Below are 21,967 nucleotides of genomic sequence, written 5' to 3' on the forward strand. Positions count from 1 at the left end.
AGGCAGGCAGGCAGATGGCAGGGAAAGCCAAAGGGAAAAGGCCCCCTGGCCTTACTGAGTCCGACTAAGGCAGCTGGGAGATGGGCTTTGCTCCACCTTCCAAATGCCCAGGGACTTCTGTCATGGTGTTTAGGAACGGCTAACTCGTCCCCAGCTGTCCCTTTGCTGGGCAGGAAAAAAAGGCTTCATGCTGTTGACCATAACGGGAAGTCCAGCCCCTCTCATCTGCCTAAGTCAGTAGCTTTCTCCCTTTCTGTCTGTCTGTCTTTCTCTCTCTCTCTCCCTCTCTCTCTCTCCCCTCCTCTCTCTCCTTCTCCCTCCAGCCTAGCCTCTCCCCACTGCCCCCTAGGCTGCCACCAGATGTTGCTCCTTTCCTTCTTGCTTTTCCTTTTACTTCTTGGGAAGTAGTTCAGACCCTGATTAAAAAGTAAGTTCAGTTCCACGGCTTTCTGTTCCATTTCGAAACTGAATTTTTGCCTTTATTCACAGTCTGCAGCCTAGAAGCCAGGCTCAGTCATGAAAGGCCCAGCCCCATAGCCTTAGGCTTTTACCAATAAAAAGACCGTATTTTCTGGAAAGAGAAGCCTGGTGGAGACAGCCCCACCCAAGTGGGTGCATGGGGTCTCTGGGTCAAATGGCACAAATATTATCCGTGCAGCTTCTATATCTCCTCTGTGCCCTCCGTCTATACATTCAGGTAGATCATGGGTAAGGCAGTGGATAGATGAGAAGGGCATGAAGCCAACTCCAGAGTGGCACCCATATTTGATATGCATTGGTTTATCGAATCAAGCCGGAAGCCCTCTTACAGGAACCCCAGGCTTTCTCCTCCCTTGTACCGCCTCATAAAGTTCCATTACTGACAGTCCTCATTAGCTTGCCTACTGGTCCCCAGGCATCTTTTAAAGGGACACTGCCCTTCTCTGGGTCTTGAATTTATACGTTGGTCATGCCTGTGGGTCTAATTAACGTCAGCGTTATTAGTCTTACTTAGAACGCATGCGCTTTCTAGCGGTTTGACTCCTGAGTCCTACAGAGTAATTGTAAAATTCAAACTCTCTACTTTTTCTTTTTGCTCTTAATCACTCTTCACCCAGTCTTTGGAAATTTGCTTGCAGATGTCTCTGACTGGCGTTTTGGGGAACGCAGGAGGATTTCCCAGCCCCACTCCGTTGCAAATCCTGACATTTCTTGTGTGCCGTGGACCGCACTGGGAAGCCTTTTAGACTCCCCAGAGAAATATCACATTTTAATTTTATAATTACTTCAGAAGAAAGCAAGCCTTTCCCTAGCGAAAGCTGGTATTCATTTCCTCCAAGCAACTTGTGTTTTCATAGTTTAACGATTATGGGGCCTCCTTGGCAGCGATCTGACTGCTGAGAACAGTGAGAACATCTGGGCTCTGCAGAGATCGGGGTGAGGGCTTCGCGATTGTCTCAGGGAACTTTTGCCCTAAACCTCAGTAGATTTCAGGGCAGGAGGGTTACCTGGAGCGTGGACTGAGCCCCTCAAAGGCATCTTGTTCCCAGGTCCAGGCAGGAAAGGGAGTCTGGAGCCACAGTGGGACCGGGGTCAGCGCCATGTGGAGCGTGGCCTCTCCCTGGCTCACAGAGCCTGCGATGATGAATGGTTATTTGCGATGTGCATGTTCTGCAGCTCTTGCTGCCGGAGCAGCAGGGAAGAAAGCCATCCCTGCTGCGTACAGCACATTTCCTGACAGTGACAGATGACTCCCACTCCTGCCCCACGCAGGAGGCCAGGGGACGCTATGGGGTCTTTACAAATGGCCGCTAGCCAAGACAAACAGGCTTTGTCGGGCCACTGGGAAGAGAAAGAAAAGAGACACCCCACCATCTTGCTCCCTATTGATGGGGCACCCCATATGTACTCTCACACAGACCCTCACCTCTCCCCTTCTGTAGCTGGATGTTTGCCATTCCTAGCATATACAGGCTGCTTCCCTGCCTTCCTTCCTTCTCCTCAGAGCCACTGAAGAGTCCCCATCCCCATACCCTTACTCAGACTGTATCTGCATCTCATTCCCCCATGTATATATACTAACTGGGGGTGTATATCACACAGTGCTCAAACAGCTTTCAGTCATCTGGGAGAGTGTGAGAATGTCACAGACCTTCAAAAGTTTCTGTTGGAGTAGGCGGGATCACTGAACTCCCAGAGGGTCCTCTTTTTATATTTTGCAGATCTGTATTGTATACCTGTTGCATAAGAAGCATCACGTTAAGAACAGATGCGGCATAGCCAGACTGCCTCGCTGGGTCAGTTACCCCTGTATGACTTTTACAAATCATGCTTCTGCACTCAGCTGTGGTTCCACCATTTGTGATATGAGAGCTAATTATATTACCAAACAGTGGTTATATTATACATTTATATGCCAGGTAGGTGCCCAGCAAAACTGTCCTGTACTAAGTGCTGGAGGTGTGTCTAATTCTATAATCAATAGGTGCATGTGTGTGTGTGTGTGTGTGTGTGTGTGTGTATAAGCTAGATAGCATTATAGAAGGATCCAGGGATTTATAATCCAGAATACAATCAAATGTTTGTTTCCCAAGGTAATGAGGAACTAGAAATCAAAAAGGGAAAGAAAGGCAGTTTAGAGATGCAAGTGTCTGAAAGAAAGTCAAGGTACGCTGGCCAACTCTGTCTGGTAGCTCTGCCCCATGCAGGGTGGGTGAGGAGACAGGCTCCACTCAGCTGAGGTGACATGGTACTGTGTGAGAGAGACACCCAGTGCTGCCCAGACCCTCATATCATCTGCTAGCACTTCCTAGCACTGATTAGTTAGGTGCTTTTTATTCTTTTCATCCTTCTGTGTCCCTTGATTCTGTACCTTCCAGAGTCATCCCTGTAACAGGAGGGACACCAAGCCCCTCAGTGACTGAATCGAGACCTCCTATTGGACGGCGCTAATCACATAGGACGTGATAGTCTGAAGACTGCTCATGCTAGCCTGAATTGCCTATGTAGAAATGTAGAGGTTATTAACAAGGGTTTAATATGAGACCAGAAGCAGTAGTGGAAGAAGCAGCTGTTTCTGAGAGAGGAGATTGAGTTGGGGAGTGACTTTGTGTAGAGACTGTGTTAGAATCTAAAGACCCAGATTCAGACGGGGATCTCAAGAGGACTGGAGCTACCAGAATGGATATTGTTTGCAAACAAACAGCACAGCAGAGGCCGAAGTACTTAAGACAGAATGTGTGTTTGGGGAACATAGAAGCCAGAGGTGATATTCAAAATGTCTTAATAATCAACATGGAGGACATAGACTCAGCCTGGCGGATACAGGGGTCCTGGAAATCCCCAGCTGCAATAGGCACTATTAAGCCTTTATTGACTGCTGTATCCTGGGGACTCTGCGAAGGACACAGAGTACAGACAGGAGACTCACAGGGCCTGGCCATTTTACAGCCAGTGTGTAATTATTTCAGTGTTCCACACAGTTAAATTGGTGCGTGTCAGCTAGACATCATTGCTTTGCTCGTGGTCATCCCACAGAATGAACACGTAGGACGCGCAGCACGGGAGCGTGCCCAGAGTGATGATAGAACTCACAGGAGAATAGTATCACGCTCCCTGGGCAACTGTGAAAGCCGTGATAAAGGTGAGATGAACCTGTGTTGTTTTACAATTTCTCCCTTAAGAGCACTATTTCCCTGTAAAGGAAAGACAGAAGGAACCAGTGGGGCATTGAGAAGAAACTATGGGCCAGCCTTCCGCCCATCAACAGGATCCTATTTTAAGGATATTCCAGAGAAGTATGTACCATTATGTTCTCACAGATTTCCCAGGTACTTTACCAACCTGCCAAGAAAACATTCTTTATCTCTACCCCACATCTCCGCTTAGGATATGTCACTGTTATTGGAGATTGACAAGGCTATTTTCCTTCTCTGTGCCCACAGAGTGTCAAAGTAAGAAACGATGTTGGTGCTTTCACAATAACAGATGTTGAAGTGCTAACCCAGTGTGGCCCTGGAGCATCTTCAGAATCAGTAGGACAAGGTGCTAAATTAAACTCCCTGGGAGTGAGCTCACCCCAGGCACCCATCCAGAGAGCTAGTAAACCCCAACTCTAGACCCTAAAAGATCTATCTCATCCTGTCATTGTGGTCCTCTTAAATTCAGACAAGCCCAAGATTCACATACAGTGAAGGTAAGGCTTTGTGTCTATCCTTGCTGAAGAACTGGTCTTGCTAGCAAGCTTGCTCCGGGGGTCCCCCGTCTCCACCTTCAAGGCTGGAATTACAAGGGAGCTGCCATGTCCATTGTGCCTTATGTGGGTTTCTGGGGGCCCAAACTTGGCTGTTCGCATTTGTTCCATAAGATTTTCAACCACTGAGCAGTCTCCCCAGCCCTGTGCATGTGTTTTCTTGTTTGTGTAATGAATATAAAACCCTAGCTCCCTTACTCGGTTACTATAAGCATTACAGACGTAAAGAAGAACATTGAGAACAAAGTGTGTAACAACCTGGAGAGGGCTAAGAGCGGGGTGAGAGTGGTAACCAGTTGGTCATCCTGATGCATGAGCCAGGAGGAGACAGGTCCTGGTTCAGTCTCCTTCTGAGGATTTGTGGAGGCCGGATCACCATTTCAGACTAAGGTACAAGTAAGAGCCAGTGCCTGACTATTTTGATTTTCTGATCTTCAGGTTGAACCCCAATATCTGTCTCTGGATTTTTACTATTCATGCTGCGTGTCTGTATGGTGTTATCAACCCAAAGCCCTTGTATAGAAGGTGTTGAAAGATGTATCTCTGATATAGTCCCAAATGTGGCTTGTCCCAGGAGCTACACGGCTCTATACTCCCTGATACCAGTGCCCTGATGCCAGAGAGAGGGGCTTTGTGAGGGTTGGCACAGAGGTACTAGCCTACGCAGTGGGACTCTCCCCTCTAACCAGCAATCTCTTGTGTTGTTTTCTCCCTGCCCTTTTGTGTCTCTGTAGTCAGTTCTGGCCATCTGATTTTGTATATCCTTACATGATGTCATACATAAAAGGCCAGTGTCAATGAAGTTCATGTTTGTTTCAGAATGAATGGTCCCAATGAAAGCTAAAAATCACTCTCCGTTGGTCATAAAAGCAAGGCTCTGTGATTGAGGCCCGTGGGGAGAGCTAATGTTATTGATTAGAACATGAAGCTCTCTTAGCCAAGTACTAATGTACACCCAGAAAGAGCAGTGGATCAGGAATAATTTCCAAATCTGGAATTTCCCCTACGAGTCATCCTGAATGATTTGTCCCAAAATAGCACCAGTTCTCTGTATACACACTTGTTTCTGGTTCTCAGAAATGGATCCTCAGCGTCTTCATCTTCTATGCAAGTGGAGTATGCCTCTCTGCCACTGCGCTTGTGGCTGTGAGTCGGAAAAATCACCTTTGCTGTCTGCACCTAATTGGCTTTGTGTTCCAGCACCTGGGCCTAGCCCGCGATAGACAGTTGGCAAACATTAGGAATGAGTACAAAGCCTGCTGCTTCTAACTGCTCAAACCTTGGTTCCTAGTGTGGAAGCTTCTGAACAGGTTCTGTTTCTTTGCTCAGAACTCATTGCGGGCAGGGACCCATTCATAGACTGCGAAACCAGTTAGCATACGAAGGTAAAGCATGTTCAACAAACCAGGCAGCAATGGATGGGAAGAAAATGCTGACCTCTATATTGTATGTAATAATAAATGTTGGCTTAATATATGCTTGTTTAACTGATCCCAAAGTATAAAACCTTTCCTCTAATCCAGTCAGTTTTTCAAGGGAATATAGAGAGGCCAGTAAGATAAAACCCAGCTCTGTTCGTCTGTCTGTCTGTCTGTCTATGTGTGTCTCTGTCTGTGTCTCTACATGTTGGGTATGTGTGCCTGTTTTCTGTGTGTGTACATGTTTGGGTATATCTGTATGTATGTATGTATGTATGTATGTATGTATGTATGTATGTGTACATATTTGGGTATTGTGTGCACACAGCATATGTGCGCTCATACCTATAGAAGTTAGAGAGTTATGTCAGGTCTTGTCCTCAATCCTGCTGTACCCTTACATTTTGAAACTGGGTCTCTCCCTTAGTCTAAACTTGCCTTTGGCTACACTGGCTGTCTAGTGAGTTCCAGGTTCCCCTGCCCCCTACCCACCACCACCGCCACCTAGCGCCGGGATAACAGACATGCAGAGTGCTGGGGTCGAATTCAGGTCCCCAAGCTTGCTCAGTGTCCGAGTTTGCTTTTCTGTTGCTGGGGTAAAACCACAAGAGAAGCAACTCGGAGAGGAAAAGATTTCTAACATCTTACACATTAGAGCCAGTCCATCACTGAAGGAGGTCAGGGCAGGAAACCAAGGCAGGACCTGGAGGCAGGAGCTGATGCCGGGGCCATGGAGGGGTGCTGCTTACTGACTTGCTTCCTCTGGCTTGCTCAGCCTGCTTTCTTATAGAACCCGGGACCACCTGTCCAAGGATGGCCCCACCCACAATGGGCCAGGCTCTTCCCACCAATAGTTAATGAAGAAAATGCCCCATAGACACACCCAGAGGCTAATCTGACAGAGGCCATTCGTCCATTGAAGCCCCTCTTCTCAGGTGACTCTAGTCCAAACCTGCCCAGCACATGGTACAGACACCTTACCTACTGTGCCATCTCTCCGGCCCCTTCTGTTTGCCTCTCTCCATTATACATAGGCCTGTTAGGAGCAAGAGGAGCATTTAGGCCAAAAAAAAAAAAAAAGTATGATTACCAATCCCCAAACTCCAGGTATGGTCCACTTCACGCTAGTGGATGAAAGAAAAGCAACGGGAATTTTCCCAGGGATTGTGGGTGGGCTCTGTCACCAGGAAGGTTTCCTCTCTAGGACCAAACCTAACCTCATTATGGGGTGCTTTCCTAGAGAGACCAGAAGGCCCTTTTATGTGGCTGAGATGGGGATGTTGTTTACTTCCTTGCTTTGAACCTCCGTGTGATGGGCAGCGTGGTTGTCGGCCCTCCTGGTTCTCTCGCCAAATAGGAATCATTTTCAGACAGCTCAAACTTGGTCTTCATACCTGGGTCCAACAGAGATGTATCTGCCTCATAATGGCTTAATACTTACAGACTTTGGCTAATAGAAATGATGCTCCTGGGGCCAAAATTAGAAAAGAGGAGGTTTGTTTAGAGAGCCTCAAATTGACCTCGCCAGGGGTCATATAACTGAATAGCTACTGAAATTTGCTAGGGGCACATGGATGTAGAAAACCAGTGAGTCAAACTATCACACCCATAGATGTACGCACGCGTGCGCACACACACATACGTGTGCACGCATACACACAACTTAGGTTTGAAGGTAACTCAATCCTGTCAGGCAGTGCTGAGTCTATGGCAGAGGAGCTGAACCAGGCAAGAGCCTAAAGGCTAGACTCCAAACTACCTTGCAAATGCCAGATATTTCTTAGCTCCCTCAGACTCTCCCCAGGGACCCATCCTCCACATCTCTGATAAGAGCCTTCTCTTGTTAAAGCTTGCCACAGACTCTGTGTCCCTGACTGTCTGGCCCCCATCTTTCCAGCAGGCCAAGTTCCCACCCACTTGCAAGCTTAAGATATGTCTGAGGATTTTCTGGAACACTTTGAAGCCAGGAAGAAAAAGCTCTTAGAACTTCAATACTGAATCTTGTGTGACTATAAAGGAGCCCTGTGTGTGGTGTGTGTGTGTGTGTGTGTGCACATGTGTGCATGTATATGCATATGTGCCCGTGCACACACACACAGAGCAGGCAATGAGGGCTGAGCTGGCTGCCCGCTAGCACCACGCCAGGAGCAGGAAGCAGCCTCCATTTCCGCGACTCTGTGGTCAGGCTCCGGGCTTTGATGCCTTTGGAAATACAGATGGCTGGCAGAAAAAAAAGGAAGCATGAGGTGGCTGCCAGCCCCACATTGCTTTTTTCCAGGAAGGCCTAAAAAGAGTGGGGGTGGGGTGAGCCAGTCAGGGGAGAGCCATGACAGATTCCAGCATTTCTTAATTGGGGTTTTGCCAAGCTCTGAGAACCACCGCTGGCTTTTGGGCTTCAAGCCTGAATGGTGTTTCCTCCGGGGCCTTGTGTGAGCTGCTGTTGAGACTTTGTTCTAGGGAGGCAGCAGTGAGGACCCGAGGGCAGGATGCTCCTTCCCGCCGTTCCTCCATCCAGGCGTACTCTGCCTGGTGAGACGTGACTGTGCCAAGGCTAGGACTCTGTGCTGTGGAGAAAAGAGACTGCATGTGGCTCTCCCCTCCCTCCTGGAGAGGCAATGGGCTTCCGCCACAAAGGGAAACTAACCCAGCAATTCTCCCTTTAGATTGCTGTTTAGATCTCAGGCGTCCTACCAAGGCCTGGGGCTTGTTAGGACTAAGGTGCCTGTAGGCTTGTATATCATTGGTTGACAGGAGAAAAGGCTTAAATTGGGGTGGTTCTTTTGCTCAGCAAGATGGTGTCTCTATGAGCATGTACTGTTTTCGCCCCTGTTAGCCAGTTCTTTAACTCCACAGCTCTACTAAGGAAAGAATAGGGTTCCTGTGACCTTAATAGTCCTAATTCATATGTCATTAGCAGGCTATCCTTCATAAAGGGCATATTTGTATTCTGTGCTTGCAAGTATCCTCCCCAGTACCCAGTTGAAGAAGCAAGTCCAGACATTTCAGGGACTTTTCCTAAGTTCACGCAGCTAGTACACGTGAGGACTGCAATATTACTTCCAAACCACCGACTCTGAGCCTGGAGTGCTGCAGTTCACCACAGTGGGCTCTGCCAGGAGGGAGGAACATTCAGGAAGAAAGGTCCTCGGGGGGAAAAGAGACATCCAAGGCAATGTCGAGAGGTTAGTGGAAGAATGTGACTCACTGGTATGTGTCACTGGAGATCACAGACTGTCCAGATTCTGTCGTCCCCAAAGGCAAACCGTCCTTCAGTTCCCCCAGAAGGAATCATATTCTCTTTAGACGACTTTGAAGTTCTGCTAAGGAAATCAGTTTAGTGACATGAGCAGTTTTTTTTCTACCCCTCTCTTTTAGTGAAAGTTTGTAGCTTAGGAGAAAGGGGAGTTTGTGGGAAGTACTCTGGGTAGGTGATGTCCAAGTGTGACCTCTGAACTCCAGCTAAGAAGTCACAAAGGAGGTAGTTAAGTTGCTAAAGTTTGTGCTGTGAATGAGGAGCCATGTTAAAATAGAGCCTCACCTAGCGGTGGTGGCACAGGCCTTTATTCCCAGCACTCGGGAGGCAGAGGCAGGTGATTCTCTATGAGTTCGAGACCAACCTGATCTACATAGCTAGTTCCAGGACAGCTAGGGCTGTTACACAGAGAAAGCTTGTCTTGAAAAACCAAAATAAGTGAAAGAGAAGAAAGATTTAGCTGGGTGGTGGTGGTGCACGCCTTTAATCCCAGTGCTCAGGAGACAGAGGCAGGCAGATCTCTGTGAGTTCGAGGCCAGTTCCAGGACAGTCTCTAAAACTACAGAGAAACCCTGTCTCTAAAAACAAAACAAACAAACAAAAAATAGAGCCTTCAAGTCCAGTTTTATCCCATGCTTTTTCAGACCCAGGCCAGCTGGCCTTGGTGAGTTCCCGATAGAACATCCCCATTGTCTCAGTGTGTGGGTGCACCCCTCGCGGTCCTGAGTTCCTTGCTCGTGCTCCCTCTCCTTCTGCTCCTGATTTGGACCTTGAGATTTCTGTCCGGTGCTCCAATGTGGGTCTCTGTCTCTGTCTCCTTTCATTGCCTGATGAATATTCAGGAGGATGTCTATATGTTTGTCTTTGGATTCACCTTCTTATTTAGCTTCTCTAGGATCACGAATTATAAGCTCAATGTCCTTTATTTATGGCTAGAAACCAAATATGAGTGAGTACATCCCATGTTCCTCTTTTTGGGTCTGGCTTACCTCACTCAGGATGGTGTTTTCTATTTCCATCCATTTGTATGAGGACTACTGAGAACTCAAGAACAATGGCAATGGGTTTTTGATCCTACTACATGTACTGGCTTTGGGGGAGCCTAGGCAGTTTGGATGCTCACCTTACTAAACCTGGATGGAGGTGGGCGGTCCTTGGACTTCCCACAGGTCAAGGAACCCTGATTGCTCTTTGAGCTGATGAGGGAGGGGGACTTGATGGGGGAGGGGGAGGGAAATGGGAGGCGGTGGCGGGGAGGAGGCAGAAATCCTTAATAAATAAATAAATTAAAAAAAAATAAATAAAACATAAAAAAAATAGAGCCTTCATTTTAAGCTCAGGGCTAAAGAGGCAGAGATAGGTGCCCTGGGACTGGCTTGCCAGCCTAGACTAGCTGGTGAGCTACAGCTGACAGACCATGTCTAAAAAACAAAGTGGTTGACCCCTGAGAAACAACACTTTAGTATGTCCTCTGATCTCCACACAAGAGCACATACCTATGCACCCACAGGGACATACATTCCCCACCCCTCCCCACCCACCCACACATCACAGTGTGTGGGAGAGGGGTCCTCTGGCTGGGAAGGAACTCTCCGAAAGACCAAGAAGAATTTCATTCCCTTTTTTACTTTCTCCTTCTTCTTTCCCCTTCTCCTTCCCCTCCCTCCTTTTGCTTGGAATTCTTTTCTCTTAAAAGTCCTTGCTAAAGCCATTCTCTTGCCTCGGTCCCCAGAGTAGATAGGGCCTCACGCAGATAGACATCACAGTGCGTGTCTTAAGATGCTTCCTCAAGTGGGCAGCAGACCTTTAAACCGAGTTAATATAGAAGATTATGTATGTCAGTCAATATAAACTGAAGTTACTACGGTGTCTCGGCAACACTACACAACATGCAGAACTGTGACTTTTTAAAAATGGCCATCCCAAAGGATATTTAGGAATTTCCTGTAGAAAGTAGTCATTCGTAGAATCATAAACAGTGTTTTAATTACTTTGTAACTATTTATTAATATGTATAGGTAATGAAAGAGAACCTACAATTTTAATATAAAGAGTTCTACTTAAGGGAGAACTTAGCTCTGATTTTCAGAGCAAAGTCTGCTGAAGGCAAGGTGAAGAGGAACACCAAAGCAATGGCACACCATCTTAGAGGGAAACTCAGCAGCTGAAGGTGAAGGGCCAGCCATCATTCATCATTCAGATGTCTGCTAGTGTCTGGGTTCCGTCCACAGTGTGCTTGCCTGCCCGCCTGTCAGCGTCAAGAGCAGGCAGAACCTAAGGAGTCACTGTCTTCAGAGAACTAATGTTCAGAATGGGGATGGAGCGGACACAGTAAGCTAATTCACAGGGCGCTAAGTGAACAGCATGAAGGATCGCATGGGGCAGTGAGCAGCAGGAAGCACTATGCTTTGCGTGGCCAGAGGTAGCATTTTCCTGTAGGACTAGAGGGAGATCTAGGGGTAGAGCAGCTGAGGAAGAGGGAATGAGAGTCTCATGTTGTTAAAGAAACAACCACCAGGAAGAAAGCATCCCAGGGCACCAGTGCAGATCAGGGAGGTTTTCATAGATGGGTTATGTGAAGGTAAGTGGGGGTGGGGTGGGAGAGGAGCTATGATGCTGAGAGATTTATTACAGGCCACCCAGCTGGGCTAAGGTTTTTCTGATGAAAATTACAAAACTGACCCAGGAGTTGGCCAGATGTGTTCTTGGTGAAGGAGTTCTGGAACAATGCTCACCCAGTAATAGCTAGAAGGATCTCTGTGACTCCACGGAGATCTCTTGAGGTAAGTGCTCAGGAAAGGTCTGAGGCTATGCAGATTAGTACAGAGCCTACAAGCACAGGAAGAAAGATGGATGAAGCGCGCAACCCTGAGACTGTGAACTCCCTTTGCATACAGGGAAGTTCTTGGCTTCTGTTCTGAAAAGGAGAATAAAACAGGAAGGCATGAAAAGCCTCTGCTGGGGAAGGTAGAACACATCGATTTGCTTAAATGATAAAGAATCTACTAAGCACCATAATGTGTCAAGGTACCAGGAACATTAGATTTAGCCAGTCAAAAATGTCCTCTCTCGCAGAACTCGTGAATGTGGGGGAACATTTGTGGTCTTAGCATTGCTGTGACTGAACACCTAACAGAACAGCAGAAGAGTCGGGAGGACTTGTTTTCATCATGATTTCAAGATGGTTGCGGTCTATCAGGACAGGGAAGGCAGGGGACAAAGCAGCTCAGTTCACTGCAGGAGCTTGTGGTAGCAGAGAGCAGCCAGAACTAGGGCCTTGGCAAAGGCCCGCCCGTCCATTGACCCACATCTCCTAGCTAAGGTCCCACATTCTAAACCCTTCACGTCTCAAAAACAATGCCACCAGAAGAAGAAACAAATGAACCTGAAGAGAATATTGCAGAGTTGTACTGTGACATAGTGTAAGAAAGAAAAACGTTGTTAGCAATGGTAGATGCTATGCTGTGGAGAAAAGTAATAAGGTCAGGGTGGCGGGAAGGGGGGCAGTTTTCAAAAGGCTGATGATTGTGGTATAACGGAAGCCATTGGAGGGTGTGAGAGGGCAGTGGTAGGATCTGATGGAGTACTTACCCTGGTTGCACTAAGACCAGATGTGAGTGAGAAGCCAAAAAAGTTCCAACACCCTTCTTCCCCAGACCTATAGACATTGTCCTGGCACCACTGCCTCTGTCCTTGAGTGAAGAGAGCTACCATCATGTGGGAAGAGGTAATGGGGGTGGACTCTAGTGGGGGGAAGGTTGTAATTTGTTTCAGAGGTAAGGGTGAAAGCGTTTAGCCTGACACTGACATAATATTCCATTGTTCTACTCAGATTTCTGAGGCTGAGGAATTCTAGGATGCTGCAAGGAACATACCAAAGTATTTCTCACAAGTAGAATCAAATTAGAAAGAACCATAGTCAGAGAGTAGTTAGAAGTGTAGGGCCAAGTAGGAAGCTGCCAAAGAGTCAAAAAGAAAAAGAAAAAGAGGGAGACAGTTCAGAAGTAAGTCTCCGAGATGAGCGGTGTTCTGGGAGTAATACACTAAACCAGGGTGCTACCCATGGGATAATACACTAGACCAGGGTGCTACCCATGGGGTAATACACTAGACCAAGGTGCTACTCATGGGGGATAATATGCATAAATTAATAAATATTTCTTTTACAAACAAAAGGAAATTAAGCCAGGTGTGAAAGTATATGTCTTTAAACCTGGCACTCTGGAAACAGAGGCAGGTGGATCTCTGTGAGTTAGAGGCCAACATGGCCTACATACATAGCAAGTTCAAGAACAGCCAGGGTTACATAATGAGACCCTGTCTGAAAACAAAAACAAAACAAAATTTCTCAGTGGGTAATAACAATAGACTGAAGTTAACAAGGTAAAATTAATAACGGCAATGGGGTCCTTTATTCAAAGTAAACTAACCAATGTGCCCCCAAAAACTAGAGGAGACGTCTCCAAGGAAACCTTTCTAGATCTTTCTCTTATGGACTGGAGTCTGTCTTGTTTGGTTGTGGACTAGAGGTTGTTGTTGTTTATTTGTTTGTTTGTTTGTTTTCCCTTACCATCTCAACCTGTGACCATAAAACCCCTCATACACAGGCATGCGTGTGCATGTGTGCAGTGCAAATAGGTTTCATTGATCTCTAAAGAACAAAGTCCAAATCAAAAGAATAACTTCATTCTTAATTAGACCACACCTCAAGAGCTTTCACTTAAGGTAAGCACCAATCTGGAGGACACTGACAGGCCAGACAGTCCACAGAGGGCCCTTGTCACGGTCTGTGATGTTTGGTAACAAACGTGTTGAGTACATGGTGGCATGAATGGTGATGGATGTCCCCAAGGTCCTGTGAGACATAGTTGAGAAAACTAAGGAAGGAGGCACTGAGACCGTTCATTCCAGGTGTCTTAAGAGCCCTCAGACAGGAAACATTGTTTCTTTGGTTTGTTTGTTCTGTAACAGCATCTCTCTATGTAGACCAGGCTGGCCTTGACTAGACATAGCTCTTTCCACCTTTGCCTCCTGATTGCTGGAATTAAAGGTGTTTGCCACAATGCCTGGCCTGAAACTATTACTTAAAATAAATAAATAAATAAATAAATAAATAAATAAATAAATAAATAAATAAATAAGTTTGTCTGAGGGTAATGTCTCCAAAGTAGGAAAAGCCAAGAATGTATGCAGTAACCCCTTATAAGCCTTGCATTCATTTCTCATCTCACAAATTTCACAAAGCAGTTGACCCAATGGAAGAGTGATCTAAGAGTCTTTCATCGGCTTTTTAACGTGCTGTCTTAGAACAAGTGGTTGCCTAACTGGAATCCCTGATCAGTTATGCTGTTATAAAGCCAGTGAATAATCTGAGTTTGAATTTTCTCTGTTCATTTAACAGAATTTTCCAAATCTTAGGATCTGGAATGAAGGAATTTGTCCCTTGGCCATATTCTTGGTTATAAACAACGTCGGTGTATTGGCACTCTCAAATTCCACCATCCTCCTTTCTGCTCTCCCCTCCCCTGGTGAAGAAGAGGGGAGTGTGGACAAGCTGGAAGTGTGACTGCTGTAGTGTGAACAAGGATGATGGAGGGTAGCACTAGACAGGGCATTGCAAGTGGTCAGAGCCGGGGTGGGGGGGAGGCCTTGACCTGCCCGGGATGTCTGTGGTATATCTGTTCTCTGAAGGACAAGAATAAGCTGCCTCTTGTGGCCATAGACGAAGTGGGCAGGGGTCAGATACAGGTGTGGGGACCCAGATGGTCATTTCCACTATTTACCCGCCCGCCCTCCTCCTTATAGATTTCATTGGCTGCCAGGCAGTGGATTTGTTCTCTTGACACTCCGCAAGTGTTCTGTCCTCACTCGCCCAGGTTCTCTTTTCCCCATCAAATATTTGCTGACCACTCACTCCGAGTTGTCTCACGTCGGACTCATTGGCCAGAGGCAAACGTCCCCAAAGGTTAGCCCTGCTCTCATGCTTTGGGATGTTTCCTGGGTTAGAGCTATCCACTTAATGTGTGATCTTGGGGAAGTAACTCCCTGACCATTTCCCCATCAGTAAGATGGGGTCTCTGATAGATTTTAGAAGCTATACTTAACTACCAAGTCCAGTATCTGCCCCAATATTAAATCTGCTGGACTTATTCTTAGCCCTATACACACTCTCACCTGGTTGCAGTTGTCAATTCTTGAGGGTTTTTTTGATTGTTGTTTGGTTTTCGCTACTGAGAACAAACCCAGGAATCACTCATACCAACCGCGAGCTTTCCAATTAAGCAACACCCCAGTCCCACATATTTCATTTCATGGTATTCTTCAGACTCTGTATTGGTCCACGGACGTCCCCTTACAGAATGGGCTGTGCTTGATACCCAGGAAGAATGTGTGGGAGAAAGTGCTGCGGCACACTCTCTCAGTACAGTCATTGTGCTTGTTTGTCGCGGGAGGAGAAAGGGTTCGTGTTTTATTGAAAACCAACACCAGTGGGAACAGAATAACTCTCTCTTTTCCTAAGGCTGTTCATTTCTGTTTTTAATTCATTTTGAAATAGGGTCTCTTGTAGCCTAGGCTGGCTGAGGATGCACTATATATCCAAGGATGACTTTCCTATACCTTTGAATTTATAATCCGCCCTCTCCCACCTCCCAGCTGCTGGCATTACAGCTGCGCTTGGAGCTTCATGCAAGCCCTCTACCAACTGAGCCACCCATCTAGTCCTTGTTTCTCTTAATTTCTTGTTCTAGGGATAAATTAATAAGCTAAAGTATAATGTCGAATTTTGCAGTCACCTTGATCCTGGGGTAGCAACCGCAAAGGCAGTGTTGTGTGTCTGTCTTTCTGAGCTGTAAGACATGGATTTTGTGATCCTGGTGGCCTCTGTCCCGAGAGGATTTGACAGGATGAACTTATGGTGGAGTTGGAACAGTTTTCTCTCTGCCTTCCCAAGCCAGTTGCGTCTCGTAGCCAGTCTCGAGGGAGTGTTTCCCTGTCCTTGATTCTGGGATCTGCTGCCTTCTGCCTCCTCTCTAGTTATAAACTCCTGTGATGGCATCCCAAGGCTGCCCATTCCCTGTGTCTGATTCTTACCTCATTGCCTCCCTGTCTAAGACTGTCCTCACACCCACACAGCATCTGAGAGCCTTTCTCAGCCCATTGCCTTCCCCTCTTTGGATTCATCCAGTCCCTCCTGTCAATAGTCAAACTGATGAGGGCCTCCCTGCTTAATTTGCCTCCAGCGTAAACTCACTGGAGCTTGGTCTATAGCAGAGTCCAACAGAGCTGTATGGTAGCGTTTTCCTTGGAAGGTTTAACACACAAAACACCTGATGCCCATGTCCCCTTCCCAGAGAATCAACTTTAATTGCTCCGTGCTGTAGCCCGGGCCTCAGGATGTTTTAAAGCCCTTGCAGGTGGTTCATTATATAGCCGAGGGTGAGAGCCACTCAGCACAGTTGATCCCTAAACTGGGGCTAGAATCTAATAATAGCTTTATTTGCCTCCCCAAGTGGCTTATGTCCCTTAGTGTTTAAAATGGTTCATGTGAGTATATTAAACATCTAAAGTGGCTAATTTCCACTTTGTGTTAATTTGATAGGTTTAACGGAAGGAAATACTGTGGTTTGTTGTTTGGGTTTTTTTTTTCCTTGAAAACTCAATTTCTGGGTTACTCCGGGCTCAGCTGCCAGGGACTGCAGCAGCTTTGTTCTCTGAGCTCAGTTCTCTGAGCGTAGCTGTGCTGAGCACATACTAAACTCTGTACATCGTTGTCGACTCTCCTTGTTTGACTGATGTGGATACTGAGGTCCAGGGAATACACCCGCTTACTCAGAGCTGAACTTGAACCCAGGTGGATTTGATGGCAAAACCTCACTGATTCTCTCACCCGGGAAAGAATGGCATGTCCAAATAGGTCTCTGGATAGCAGGGCACACTTTCACTTTGAAGGTGCATGCTTTTAAAAACCTTTAATTTTCAGGTTAGCATGCAGCGAATGAGTTCCAGCATGGCATCTTTGTCACGGGTCATTGTGCCTTGTTCTCCGTGCCTTTGAATTTGGGCTGCATGTTTCTGTATTTCAAGAGCGTCCATACATTTGAGTCACCCTCACTCACTAGTTGCCTAAAGTATAGGTCCAGGAGGCCATTCAATAAATGGGTTTTCTCCACGCATTTCAAACCTGCTCTACCCTGTCTGTACTTTTTTTCCCTCATAACTTTTTGACCTTGTTTGCTTAATGAAGTCCCGAGGACCCCAGCACACGTTGTTCCGGGGTGGTGAATGAGTAGTCCTTCCCATTTTGCAGAAAGGGGAAATATTACACCAAAAATTAATTACCTGCTAAATTCTACTAATAGCTGTGCTTAATTGGGTCCTTAATGAGCGGAGGCTGTCTGCTGAGCCCTTTGTATCTTGTGCATTGTCCTCACTTCACACAAGAGGAAAGCAAACGCAGAAAGGTAGATCTGCTTTGACCAAGGGACATGGCTACTGACTGGCTAGGATGGTTGCGTGTTTGTTTTTGAACTTGCTTACGGGCAGATGTGGGGACACATGGCTTCATTCGCTGGCAGTGACATCTAGACACCTATGTCTGCCGTAACCTGATGAAGTATGAAGTAGTTTTCTGTGTGGCGAATGGCCCTCTGAAAGCTATTGGGAAACAATTTTCTGCCAACCTTGACTCTCATCCAGAGGTCAAACGGGTGCTGTATCATCCGTCCCCAGTCATCCCAATAGAGGATGTTTGATGTAAACATCCCCTGAAGGTGAGAACTGGCTCACGGAGGAGGGTGTGCACACTCCATTTACCCCCTGAGCATGGCTGTTTATCACGGTTTCAGGCTGCAGGAAGAGTCCAGTGGCTGCTGGACCACTTCATTATCACAAAGGCTCTAAGGACAGAATTCTGTCTCCCCTTCTCACTAATGAGTAGCTTTCTCCCTCTTTAAGAATACAAAGACGTAATAGCTCCTGGCTTGTCAGAGTACACACACACACACACACACACACACACACACTTCTGTATGGAGAATGGCTATATAAACTATATAAACAAAGAGGCAGACAATACAGTACATGGATGGAACCTCTAGGAAAATGAGGTTTTGTGTCAGGGCAGAGGGTCATTAATTGAGTGCAAACCTATTTTCAAAATGGTGTTTATCCTCCTCCAGGGCATACAAAACCATTGAGGATGACGACTTGAAATTTCCTCTTATATACGGAGAAGGCAAGAAGGTAGGCTCGCTCTCGTCCTGGAATGAGAGGGGTGTCTGGAGACCCGTGTACTCTGAGCCTGTGGCGTGTTTGTCCTGGAATGAGAGGGGTGTCTGGAGCTCTGTCTACTGTGAGCCTATGGCGTGTTCATCCTGGAATGAGAGGGGTGTCTGGAGACCTGTGTACTCTGAGCCTGTGGTGTGTTCGTCCTGGAATGAGAGGGGTGTCTGAAGCCCTGTCTACTGTGAGCCTGTGGCGTGTTCATCCTGGAATCAGAGGGGTATCTGGAGCCCTATGTACTCTGAGCCTGTGGCCGTTTGTGTGCATCACTCAGTGGTTTGGGATTTTATTGCCATGACAACTTAAGCATCACATCCATCATTCTTCAGGTCACCTACCTTGAGGGTCCAGACAGTAGCAGAATCTGAGAGGTTGGGTGGGCAGCCAATTTTATGAATCTAGCATCCCCTTCCTACCCATCTGAGTCACTCTATGGTTTAAACACAGCCACTTCCACATACACCACCCTATCTTATAACTTATATAAGCTCAGAGGCAGGTCAAGCTTGCTGTGTTACCTCTACTCAGTAGTCAGGCTGCCAGATTAAAAGCGCCCATCAGAACCACACAGCCAGCAGAGGACAGCCCCGGTGTGGAACTCTTAGCTAGTATCCTTTCATCCCACCACTGACGTTCAGATTTTGTAAGTCGGCTTTTCTACTTGCTCCAACAAAAGGACTCCAAAGTGTCATTGCAGTTACACCACAGGACCAAGAGCCCAGGCTGCGATAACAGAGCCATCACTTAGTGCCAGCACCCCCATCAAAAGCAAACACTGAATGACATGGTTGAAACCCAAGAAGACTGTAGACATGAGATGTGTGAGCAGATGTGGAGGAAGTTCGGGTGCCCATGCTGAGATGACTGAGCTCTGAGCCCAGACCCGACTAAACACTTCCTTCGAACCCAACTCACTTCCATTCAGAGATAAGAGTTTCAATTAGAAAGAAGTAGGCAGTGTAGTCACCAGAAGATGAGTCTTCAAGCGAATTGTCTATGAGTATTAGATAGTATTTACCCAGAAAAAAAAATGACTCACAAGAATATCAAAGCAAGGTCTCTAGCGTGGTCCAGACTGACCCTCCCAGTCCCTGACCTAGTTACACGTGTCAGTACTGAGGAAGTTCTTCGCTTAGGTTCCACGAGCTCTCCTGAACAGGAAAGTGGGCTGCTGTCTCTCTTAGAAGGCTATCAGCATGGAGATTTTTGTTGGTTTTTTTTTTCAAAAATAATTTTTCTTTTTAAGAATTTCATACATGTCTACAATAAAACACGATATCCATCACTTCATTTCTCCTCTCCATATTCTTTCCAGCATTTTCCACTTGTCGTTTTTTTGTTTTGTTTTTTGTTATAATATCCAATTAGTGCTGCCCTTAAGTTCATGACACAAGGCCTCTCCTAGAGCATAGGAAACCTACCATTGACCACACCCTCAAAAAAGAGTGATTCTCCCTTCCCTAGCAGTTATCAACTGCCGATTAACTACTCTCTAAGGGGTGAGGCATGCGGAGCACCTCCCCCACCTATGCTGGGATTTTAGCGGGCTTGGTCTTGTTCAGGTAAGTATGGCTTCAACAATGAGATTTAAATATTTTGGTTAAATGAAATGTCTGGTTCACCAAAATGTCCAAAGCCTCTCAATGGGCTCAAGAAGAAGGGCTGTCTTGTTAGAAGTGGTGGGTGAGTTCTGCCTTTGTAGCTGTTAGCTCTGTGGAAAGCCACCTTGTAGCCTGTTAACACTATAGAAAGCTACATTGTAACCTGTTGATACTAGAAAGCTACATTGTAGCCTGTTAACACTGTGGAAAGCTACATTGTAGTCTGTTAACACTGTGGAAAGCTACATTGTAGCCTATTAACACTGTGGAAAGCTACATTGTAGTCTGTTAACACTGTGGAAAGCTACATTGTAGTCTGTTAACACTGTGGAAAGCTACATTGTAGTCTGCTGTGCTGTGGATTGCTACTTTGTAGCCAGTTGCTCTGTGGAAAGCTACCATACAAGTCTCTTTTCCACCCTGGAGAAAGTGGACACACCATCCCTGTCTCTGTTCTCCTTGGTTTCTTGGAGTCCTGTAGGGTTTCTTGTTTGTTTTTGTTTTTGTTTTTTCCTCTTTACAAACTCCTACTCAGGCATGGCAGGGTATTTTCACAGCTGCTACGTTTTATTTCCAGAAAGTCTTCTAAGTAGCCTGGTGGGTAACACCTGTATAGGTGTAAACAAGTTCAGTCACTTCCAGCAGCATTTACATTCTTTGTTCCAAACACGGGCACGCGGTTTTTCCAGCCAGAGAAGCTACTGTTGCAGGGAGAAGGCAGAAGGGCCAGGAAAGAGAGATGCAGAATGTGCCCATGTCAAGCTGAACACTCCTTTAACTGGAATGAGACCCATGTAGCCTATTCACCCTTTGAATCTGGACCTTAAATGTGTCATGGGGGTCAGCAAGCTGGCTCTGTGAGTAAAGACACTTGCCACCAAACCTGATAATCTGAGTTTAGTCCCTGGAGCACACATGGTGAAAGGAAAGAACTAACTCCTAAAGGTTGTCTTCTGACTGTTACACATTCCTGTGATACACATGCACACTGCTTACACACACACGCACACACACACACACACACACACACGGCATGGTGGGTCAGGATTAAAGCAAGAGGATTACAGTAAGTTGAGGTCCATCCTGAGCCTTGGTGTGACATCCTGTTTCAAGCCCAGCCCCCCAAAATAGCATACTCTCATTTCTACAGTACTATAAGCCATGTGTAATTTCTGACTTGAGACTACCACCAATCCACAGTGCTTCAGAGAAAAGAGGGTGAAGAAACTATGTTGGATTATAGTGTGTCTTCCTTCCTTCCTTCCTTTCTCTTTGTTTTTGTTTTATTTTGTTTTATATTTATTTATTTAAGAGCCACAGGTCATGTGTTAAAGGTCAGAAAACAACTTGCAGTTTTTCCCCCCACCATGTGAGTTCCAGGGATCAAATTTAGATTGTCACTTGGTGGCAAGTGCCTTCTCCACCTGCCCTGAAACTTAGTGTTCCTTCTTGGATTCCCTTCATCCTTGGCTCTCTGTGGTAGTTACTACTCACGTAATAGAGGAAAATCCCAGCTCAGGTCTTAGAATTGCAGCGCTACATGGGCTCTATTATTGGAGACTTAATGTTAACGCCTTTAGGCTGCATGTCGCTCAGTCTGACAGGCAATCTATCGCTCCACGTCTGCCTGTCTGATCCTGTATCTTTTGCCACCACATAGTGTTGCCTCCACCATGGGAGCTTCTCAGTAGAATTTGTGTTTCCTCTAAATTCACATACCCCTTTGTTTGTGTGCCTTCCAGAACTTAAGCACATTTTATATATATTTGCTAGATACGTACCTCTTGCCTCCTTTACAAAGATGAAGCCTTCTGTCCCTTCTCCATGGCATGTGCATATAGTAGGTGCTTTAGGAGATATTTAAGGTGACTGTGTAAATATTAACATAATATGTCAATTCCATAAACCATTATAAACAAGTTTCAGAAAGTGTGAGGCTCCAGCCTAGCAGTCTGGGTATTTTGTTCCTTTCACCTGGAAGGATTTGTAGGAATATTGAGGTAGATCATGGAGTCACTAAAGATTTATTTCCTCTGGCCATAAAACTTACTAGTTGAAATTCGCAAAGACAGGAGCTGCCCCTGGCTTGCTTCACCTTTTGTTATTGCCTCTGATATTGCTAAGGATGTAGCTGCTGTCCAGCAAATACTTGTAGAGGGGGCGTGTTTGGATGGATGGATGG

General features: G+C 46.3%; 1 protein-coding gene across 1 annotated transcript in view; it reads left to right on the forward strand.

The window, feature by feature from the left end:
- Positions 1-21,967, forward strand: part of Ppm1h (protein phosphatase, Mg2+/Mn2+ dependent 1H) — a 268,610-nt gene that overhangs the window by 210,999 nt on the left and 35,644 nt on the right. Inside the window, exon 7 of the mRNA XM_026784469.1 lies at positions 18,082-18,145. Within this exon, the coding sequence (XP_026640270.1) occupies positions 18,082-18,145 (64 nt within the window). The remainder of the gene's footprint in view (positions 1-18,081; positions 18,146-21,967) is intronic.

The sequence above is a fragment of the Microtus ochrogaster genome, chromosome 24 (assembly GCF_000317375.1).
Source record: "Microtus ochrogaster isolate Prairie Vole_2 chromosome 24, MicOch1.0, whole genome shotgun sequence".
In the NCBI taxonomy this organism is placed as follows: Eukaryota; Metazoa; Chordata; class Mammalia; order Rodentia; family Cricetidae; genus Microtus; species Microtus ochrogaster.